The 10,172-nt window shown below is 39.4% G+C and overlaps 1 protein-coding gene across 1 annotated transcript; it reads right to left on the bottom strand.

Moving 5' to 3' along the window:
* Nucleotides 1–4,020: 4,020 nt before the first annotated feature.
* Nucleotides 4,021–8,859, bottom strand: LOC110573353 (olfactory receptor 10R2-like). Its single transcript, XM_021681846.1, has 2 exons — nucleotides 8,732–8,859; nucleotides 4,021–5,035 (listed from the first exon to the last, which is right to left on the bottom strand). The coding sequence occupies exons 1-2, from the start codon at nucleotides 8,857–8,859 to the stop codon at nucleotides 4,021–4,023; spliced, it is 1,143 nt and encodes a 380-aa protein (XP_021537521.1).
* Nucleotides 8,860–10,172: the final 1,313 nt, after the last annotated feature.

Below are 10,172 nucleotides of genomic sequence, written 5' to 3'. Positions count from 1 at the left end.
CCCATCTTGGTAGGAGCAAGAGTTGTTACTTACCTTACTGACATTCATTAAGTTACTCAAGGCAACTTAATAAATATATAAATAAACTTAATAAATATATTTATATAATAAAAAATACAAATATAATAATAAATATTATTTATTATTAAATAATATATTATAAATATTATAAATATATTATTTAACACAATAAATATTAATTATTACTATATTTATAGTATTTATATTTAATACTATAAATATATTATTAATATATTTTATACATCAATAAAAATATATTACATATAAGTAATAATTTATATAAAATAATATATAATATTAATAATTCATATATTATATATCATATTATAAATATATTATTTACATATAATACATATAATTAATATATTAATATGTAAATATATTAATTTAATAAATATAAAATTAATAATTCATATAAAATAATATAGATATATTAGTAATAAAATTTTATTATTTTTAGTATTATATTCATTTATAGTATTATATAATTTATATAATTAAATAATAATTATTGTTATTTAAATATATATTGTATATATAAATTAAATAAAAATAAATAATAAATAATAATTATAGTATTAAATAATATATTTATATTATCTATATTATCTATATTATCTATATGTAATATAATATTAAATATAGGTTTAATATTAAATATAAATATAATATATTTAATATATAAATATCAATAATATGAATATATTAAATAATACTATAAATAATAATAATTAATAACATTTGAGGACGTTGGTATATATATATATATATATATACACACACACATATATATTTTAATTTAAAGATGTGTAGGAAGGGGAGCTAAAAGAAAGAAAGGGAGCATCTCTTACAGTGTATATAAAGATAAGTATCAGTGTCTTTTATTTAATGAAATAGAACCACTACCCTTGTCTGTGTGAGGAGTTTGAGGGAGTAAGTGCGGGTTTACTATTTTGAAAACAGGAGTGCTGTTTCTTTTACCTTTGTATCTCCCCCCACACGGCAGGTGCTTAGTAAATATTTGAAGAAAGAGTAAATCATGGATAGAGTTTGAAAACTGGTTTATTAATTTATTGCACTGATATCAGACAGTTTTTTCCTCCCCTCATTTTCTAGTATCTATCCTCAGGCTGCTTTTCCTGCCTGAAAACTTCACAGATCAAGGGGAAATAAAAAAGTCTCTCTCTGGGATCGGTTGTCTGAGTTCCTTCGAGCTGCTCCAGCTTCTCTTTACATCAGCGTTTGGGAGGGTGTGTGTGCTTTGGCATAACTACGCTGAAAGCATCCAATCTGAAAAAACACAGACACATTCCTATTTTGTGTCTATTCACATAATGTCGGATCATCAATCCCTGTTGTCCAGGATTCGGGAAAAGCCCTGATTACATAGAGAGGGATTCAGGAAGCACCAATAAATAGCGAATAGACCGAATGAAGGGCATATGAAAAGGAAGTATATTTGAGAACACTGAAGGGGATGCCTTGTGCTATAACAGGAATGGAAAAAGTTACTGGAATAATTGTGGGGCAAGTACATTTGTAAAGTCCATGACAAGAGGAACAGGGCATTTCAGTCTGCTCCCTGGTGTTTTCTCCTAAAGAATGATGCAGTGTCCCAGAGTGGTACTGTGTTTGGAAGGACCGAGGGAGAGGGCTGTGGAGAGGAGCAGTTAGTTGATGTTTTAGGTAGAAGTGAGCATATGTGCAACAGCTTCTGCAAAGAATAGGCTGATATTTTTTTAGAAAAAAAATGTAAAAATTTTACGTTTGAAGAAGTTGATTATCAGCTTATTGTAATAATCTGATTTATTACATAATTTTCTCCAGCAGCATTTAACTTCAAAGGGAATGATGGAGAAGTTAAATCACTGGGTTTTTAAGGTTGAGATGTTGCCACACAACACTTATCTCTTCTTTTATCATATAAATAAACATTTTAAAAGGACAAGTGAAACTCTGAGGAGAGTAATCAGGTGGGCTGGTTTGAAGTTCTAACTGTAGAGTCAGGAAAAATAGTGTGGTGAGCGAGGAGAGTCTTGTAGGGGAGAGACTGTCTTCTCTGGATCACCTCTGGACCTGGAAACCCTACGCTCTGCACCTTTTCTGCCCACTTTATCTCATCACAGTAGGGTTTTGTCAAAAGGAAGAAGAAAGGGAAGTCCTGAACAATAAAGCATACAACATGAGCTTCCAGAGCAGTTACAAACAGCGTAATTATTACGGGGCATCACTGGCACCACAGTCACTTGTAAGGGGTATGAGGTGGGGATGTGAGGGACTGGACGGGGAACAAAACTGTGGCACTGGTCTCTGGGACAATAGATGGGACTTTTCAAGTGCCTCAAAAGATTTCCTGATCGCACTTCAGAAAGCCATGCCCAGTTTCCCTCAGGTTTCTGCTTCTACCCTCTGACTACTAGAAGATTGCCCGAGCCCTGTGGCAGCCCAGGGAATCCCTACCGTGTCATAAATCATCTTGTCCTCTTGCCCACCCATATGACATCCTTCCCCAGAGTGTACTTTGTGAAAGGGAGGAGCTATTTCTTTTTAGAACTCACAGATGGGGGAGAAGGGCATGTACTCTGTGATTTCCCTGGAGCAGAGGTCAAGTGCAAGTGCCCCTAAATGGAACTTCTGGAGATGGACAAAGTGACTCTGTTTTGTGGAGTACCCAAGATGAAGAGGGAAAACCTCTGAGCATGTGAACCATCACAACGGGCACTTGGCAGGCATGTGTATCTAGCACAGTGCTCTTTGCCATTGAGCATAAATCAGTACTGGAATCCATGTAGCCCCTGTTAATTGTGTTTCTACACTATACATATACTGCTTAGCCTCCAATTCTAGAAGAAGGAACAGAATGCCATTATAAGAGAGATAACCAGTAGGCTCGAGGTTATAAGTGAAGTATGAAAAGAACTGGATATTCTGGCCTCAAGTCAAAGGCAGAGATTTAAGGGGAAGAATACCAAATATGAGATTGCCTTAAAGAATAATATATAAAATCCTTTAGTCTAAGGGACATAGGAGTCAGGGAAGAGCACACATGTGACAGAAATTACCAGGAAATGAGAGGGGAAAAAAAATCTAAGCTGTATTAACATAAAACTGACTTCCAGCACAAGGCAGATGACTATCTTGTCACCTGGAATGTTGCACCCATTTCCTGGTGACCCATTTGAGGAATACTATTAAGAAAATGGGAAATATCTTGAAAATAATCCAGAGATTGAAGACCAGGATTTTGAGGGGTCTGTGGACTCTGAGTTATCATGAAGGTCAAAGGAGTCATCAGCTGAGTTAAAGGTCCTGCAAAGGAAAATGCATTATCCTCTTCAAATGTTTGAGTTGCCCCTGTGTAAGTGAAATATTAGAGATAAGATATGCATCTCCAGAGATAATAACTAGGGCCAAGGAGGAAGGGACATAAAGGTGGGACTTGATAACACTTAGGAATGTTTGATAATGTCTGGCCGCCTAGCTTGCAATCAGTCAGAGCCTGGGATTCTGCAGGTGGGACTCCATAATGAGAGTGCGATTGGAAGTGATAGCCTTGGAACCTTTCCAATGTGGACGGCTCATGGTTATAGTAATAATTTTCAGTTAGATTTATTCCATTTTACCCACGGTTTTTGTGAGGGGCCCTTCTAAGATTTTTCTAAATCACTGAGAAGTTGTGATGGCTGAACCTTCTAAATTGAATTACCTTTCACAATGTGCTACCTATCCTTCCTGGACTAGAATAAGATCATTCTTATGTACTCAGAGTACACCTGTTTCCAGTTCTGAAAAATCAAAATACTTACTTGTGCAAGTTTAAAGGTATTTGAGACTTGCATCTGATTAACAATCAACCCAAACTCACGGCTGCACTCCACAATGCCTATCAAAATAATACCCTGGGAAGCTTGCACTGTGAGGCTATACCATGCTATGGAAATGGAAGGTGACAGTATTATCAACTTTATAATTATTGCTACATCCTCAGAAAGGAGGTTTTCATGGACGCAAAGTATTCTCATCACGAGCTTTAGGATAAAATCTTCCTCTGGCAATCACTTTCCGTATGGCCATCTGGACATCTTTGTTCCTGAAGCTATACACCATTGGGTTCAACAATGGAGTCACAACTGTGTAGGTCATTGTCACAAGCCTGTCTTTGTTAGATGAGAACTTGGCTGAGGGCCGCAGGTAGACAGAGGAAGCACAGCCATAGTGGGCAATGACCACAGTGAGGTGGGAGGCACAGGTGGAGAAGGCTTTCTGCTTGCCATCAGTGGATGGGATCTTCAGGATGGTATGGACAATAAAGCCATAAGATATGCAGATGAAAGTCAGGGGGACCATGAGGGCTAGAACTCCACCAATGAAGATGACCAGCTCATTGATGTAGGTTTCAGTACAGGCAAGCTGGATAACTGGTGAAATGTCACAGAAGTAGTGGTTGATTTTATTGAGACCACAGAAAGGGAGTTCAAAGACTAACAGGGAGCCTATCAGCGAGAACAAAAAGCCAATCAGAGCACAAGTGGCTGCCAGGTGTCCACATACCGGCCAGCTCATTAGGACAGGGTACCAAAGTGGATGACAGACAGCAGCATAGCAGTCATAACTCATGACCCCCAGCAGCATGCAATTAGTGACAGCAAAACCAAAGAAGAAAAACATCTGAGTGGCACAGTTAATAAATGAGATTGTTCTGAGCAGAGACAACAGATTTATGAGCATCTTGGGCAGGATGACAAAGGTGTAGCATGTCTCAGAGATGGAGAGGATCCCCAGGAAGAAGTACATAGGTACATGGAGGCTGCGATCCAGGCATATGACAGTGACAGTGGTGATGTTCCCACTCAGAATAATCAGATACAGGCACAGAAATACAGCAAAGAGGATGAGCTGCATTTCTCCAAGGTTGGAGAACCCCAGCAACAGGAACTCTGTGACAGAGGAGAAGATAGCCTGGTTCACTTGGTCCCCAAGATTGACCAGCAGAGAACAGGAATGAAGGAACAGACTGTTTATTTACCCTGAAAGGTGCAGGTGGTTCATTCCACTATGATTGAGGAACAACAAATAGAAGGGGGAGGCAGATACTGGCAAGGAATGCCCTGTCGATCGTGTCGATTTATGGAGCTGTTTCAAAACTCAGAGTACACCTGTCTCCAGTGACATTTCTGCATCTCTTATAGTGCTTAGGTCTAGGTAATTTTTTCACACTGCGTATTTTGAATAGCAATTAGGGAATGGAAATGTCTGAAGATTTCCTGTGTGACAATCCATCTCTGCCATTTTTCATCTGCCTCTGTGTTCCCTAGCACCTCTCTCCCCGGGTCTTTATGGAAATTAAAGCACTTAGCACAGCGCAAGCCCATTGTAGACTGTTAGTAGATGTCAGCTTCTGCTACCCATGTTGTTTAATCTTCCGGAAGTGATGGCTAGCTCTTCTGACGTTTTCCATTGGATGTGATTTAAGTGTATTTCCACCTAAGATTTTCTTTTTAACCCTATAGTTTTATTTGTTCAAAACTACTGAACCAACATTCAAACCCAACTTCTATTTGTGCATATTTTTAGTAATAATAATAATATGTTGATGTTAGTTTGTCTTTTGATCGAATCCCACAACCTGTTTGACCCACTGGATAGAGGGGAGTTAGAAGGAGCCTTAGTGCACTAAAGTAGCTCTAGAATGATCTCAGGTTCTCACAGTCAGGCTGGTCATTGCTTTTACCACATGCATACCACTCTGCCAGGAAGAGCAACCTGATTTATTATTATTATTTTTTAAAGATTTTATTTATTTGACAGAGAGAGCACAAGCAGAGGGAGAGAGAGGGAGAAGCAGGTTCCCTGCTGAGCAAGGAGCCCGATGTGGGACTCGATCCCAGGACCCTGGGATCATGACCTGGGCCGAAGGCAGCTGCTTAACCGACTGAGCCACCCAGGTGTCCCAAGAGCAACCTGATTTAGAGTTCTGCTATAATTGTAGTTTTAAACCTCAGACAGAAATCCATCCAAACCATCAGACCTTTCCTCAGGATGAGCCATTATATCTCTGCACATTTTCCCTGGATTTCCAACAGAGCTTACCACTGCGTTGGACACACCCGATCTTGAGGGGTTCAGCTCCTGCAATTTTTCTCCACTAAAGGATGGGCAGATCCTTTCCCCTCAATTCAATTAAAATCAAATGGAACACTACATCAAAAATTAATGATGTAATGTATGGCGATTAATAAAACATAATAAAAAATAGTTAAAAAATAAAAAATAAAATAAAATGTGAATTTAATAAAGTAATAAACGAACATCCCAAACAACCAAATAACTGAAGAAAATAAAAACACAGTGTGGATTGCAAAATGAAATTCCTTAGCTAATGTAACTCAATTCAAGAGGCCAACTGACTGCTGATCCCACACCTTTGGGGTGCAGTTCTTTCATCCGCACCAGCTCTGACTGCTTTCAGTTCCCTTGCTTTTAAGAGAAGGCTGGAAGCAGAAGTATCAGTTTTATTTTTCTATCTATGACTCTGGCTCTTCACAATCCTCTCTGCATCTCTTGATGGCTAAGGAAAGCACAGCACCAGGCTCTTCCCGGAGGAATATCATTCATTTACCTCCTCAGATCCCATCTCTAAGGCTTATGCCGTAGATTCTTTGTCCACACAGTATTTGGACAATGAGGTCTAAAGACAATGGAAGGTCCGTAAGGGAAAACATCTCAGTTAGACACTCTTTTTAAACTTTCGTCCCCTCTTACACTTTCCTGGTATATCATTGTCACCACAGAATAGTTGCATGTGACATTCGACAATGGAAGTTGAATGAACTAAATGTAGAAAGCTCACTCTTGACAAGGAGTCATAGGTATTTGCCCTTTCTTTTTCAGTTATCCAGGGAAGACTTCCTTAAGGAACCAGTCTTTCAGGGATGGTGGATAGAGGAGGAGTCCATTCCATGAGCTCTGGGAAACATAAATTTTAAGGTATTTGTTTGAAGCCATCTCTTTGACTGTTACAGCTCAGCTGGTAATGCCCTATTTTATTTTATCTCCCCAAAGCCCTATACTATCCTCCATGTTTTTAAGCTGCCGTATACGTGTGTGCCTTGCTCTCCTCACATGCCTTGTGTCCTTATTAGTGCCCATCACTAATGAGACTAGAGCTCATGGAATAATTCGAACATTTCTAAAATTATCATTCATGACTGGCACTTGTCTATCAGTGGACCCAAACACTAACTTCACTTAATTTCCCGCATAAAATAACCCAACAGGGGCTATTTCCCTTTGTGCCCTTAGCACACGGCTATTAGAATTTAGCAACACCCAGAGATCTTCTAATCAAATGAGACTAAAACATTAATGTTACTACAAACATTTCTGTTCTGAAATGACTTTATTCTATTCCTTTCTATGACTGACATTTCAATGCCCAAAATTGTGTATTCCTACCCCCTCTGCTGAGAATTCTGAGAAGTATCCCCTAAAGCATCACTGAAAAACTTTTCTTTGGTCTCTTGTTAGCTGTGGTGCCAACATGCTGGTTTATATTTACACTTCCCAAAACTCCAGGGAGCCATCGTTACAATATTATTTTTGGCACAGTTCCAATCCTTTCAATGAGGAGAGAGGATGCAGGAAACACCACCTCAAATCTCACAGGTCAAATTGGATAGAAAGGGAAGAGAAAAAATAAAAATAAAAAACTGGCATTGGCAATTAGTCCCAGGTTGCCTGGTAGCTCATTAGGAGCAGATTAAGAAAAGAGGCATGAATGTCAGAACCCATCCTGCAGGAGGCGACACAGGGCTATCTCTTCCGAGGTCTTTCATATGAGGAAGAAGCCTTTTCTTTCCTTGGGCTTCCTCAGGACAAATCAAGTCTTATTCTATCATTGCAAAAGAAGAAACAAAGTTCCCCCTGTTAGTCTAGGTTCTTCTGAACCCGATAAATTTTGCACTGAGGAGAGGGCGTGGGAGCATAGTGTGAGGGAGGGGGGAAAGTGTGATGTCTTATGAGACCTGGAAGAACAGCAGCGAAGAGCAGATTTGAAGACTGAAGGGAAGGGTAGAGTGTTTGCATGCAGGTCACAGACCTGACTCTCTGCTTTTCCTTAGCTTCCTAGAGATGACAAGGTCTCCAATCAGTGTCTGGCCCAGGAGTAGGGATTAGGACTAAAACCGGTGGGTAGCACCCTCCAGGGCTTGGCGAGTCCCCCAGTGATCCTCATTCATCCCTGCAATTCTCTGAGGGCCTGACCCAAGACAGACAAGAAAGGCTGTGGCACTGGAGAAAAACCGATGAAGTGCCCACTCTGCATTTGTGTGCTACTGATCCCCTATGCTGCATTGGAAAGGAGGGTAAAAGTCACACTCCTCTACTGCTGGACTCAGGCAACGCAATTTCTAGAACTTCCCTGGAAATTGTTATGCTTCCTCTTTGGTGAGATAATATAAAATTCCACCCTCTGTACCTTCCCTCATGAGTCATGAGTGACTCACACGAGGATGTGAGAGGGGATTGAAGGCACTTGGCAGCAAGGTCCGCCCCCATGGCACTGTTTGCTGTAGGCCCTGGAGTGGCTCCAGGCAGACATGTTCCTATTGGCAATCCCTAGCAGCTGCCTGCAGAGCAGCAGAAACTCCCAAATGAGCTCATCCTGACTCAGAGTCTTTTTCTTTGCAGTTATATCCCTTTCAGAGGCTACCAGCAGAGATCTGACAACAGCTGCTTCCAGCAATTGTCAAATGTGCACGTGAGTCCTTCCAAAAAGCCGCTGGATCCCGGGGTTTCTGAGACATCTGGTCTGCTCAGTGCATCTTCCTGAATAAGCATTTCCGCCCAGGGCGCTGACCTGTCCTCAGCCTTGTTGCTGCCCAGCACCTGTTCAAAAACCCCGAAGGTTTCCAAGTAGAAAGAAATCTGAAAAATACTACAGTTAGTCACATTTCTAGAATCATATTTTGACACAGTTATGGATCTAGGACCTGCCTCTTATTTCCTTCTCAGGCATGACAGGATACTTTCTAGAAAGTTATAAATAACCATTCTTTTTTTATTAGAGTTTAAACTCAGGTTTCCAGTAAACTTAGATGAAACATAATTCCATCTCAAATATTTCAATATAGTCCATGCGTGCAAGCAAAGAAATAGCCCTGGACATGCTTTAATCCCACATTCAGAGGAAAGTATGTAAGCTAAACTCAAATTGAGACACTTTGTCTTGAGTAAAGTTTTGTTTGTAAATACTATGTGTCATCCCCAAAGCAGCAGGTCCACACAGCTGTAAGGGCGGCTTTCTTGCCCAGTAGACATTATAATTAGGCACCACTCCCAAGTATGAACAATGTGAACATATAAAGCATAGGTTCTAGTTATATTTTCCAGCAGCTGCTATAGGAAACTAATTCTACTTTCTATATTTACATTTTCTAGGATTCTATAAGATGAGAGCTCTCCTGAATCTTCCTTTCCATTGCTCCTCTCTCTGCCCCAGAGAGTGAGGAAGAGAAGAAAAAATAAACAATATTGCATGATATTAAAGTAAAAATATATATATTAGGTGAAGAAAAATAAGGTAGTATATATCAAAGGTACAATTTAAAATACTTTTTAAAATGAATCCCTGAGAAGAAAAATGAAAACAAAAATTTCTAATACATAAAATATAAACAGTTTTGAGCTGAAAAAGAAATTTCTGTATTTGATATAATGAAAGTGGCTGTTAGAAGATACTTAAACTTAAAACTACTATTTAACATAAAAACTAACAAGATATGATGGTTAATTTTTTTTCATATAAACTTGACTGGGCCATGTAATGCCCAGGTATTTGGTTGTACATTATTCTGGGTGTGTCTGTGAAGGTTTTCTGGATGAGCTTAATATTTGAATTAATAGACTGAGAAAAGCAGATTGCAGTCCCCTATGTGGGTGGGCCTCATCCAATCGGGTGAAGATATGAATAGAATAAAAAGGCAGAGTAGGACAGGTTTCTCTCTCTCAGCCTGTCTTGGAGCTAGGACGTTTGTCTTCTGCCCTAGCATCTGCACATGGACTGGAACTTACACACTGGCTCTTCTGGTTCTCAGGTGTTCAGTCTTGTACTGGGGTTAGACCACTGGTTCTCCTGGATTTCCAGTCTGCCA

Source organism: Neomonachus schauinslandi, chromosome 6, assembly GCF_002201575.2.
Source record: "Neomonachus schauinslandi chromosome 6, ASM220157v2, whole genome shotgun sequence".
In the NCBI taxonomy this organism is placed as follows: domain Eukaryota; kingdom Metazoa; phylum Chordata; class Mammalia; order Carnivora; family Phocidae; genus Neomonachus; species Neomonachus schauinslandi.
Note: the sequence above shows the minus strand (reverse complement) of the source record. Positions and strands in the feature narration are given on the sequence as shown.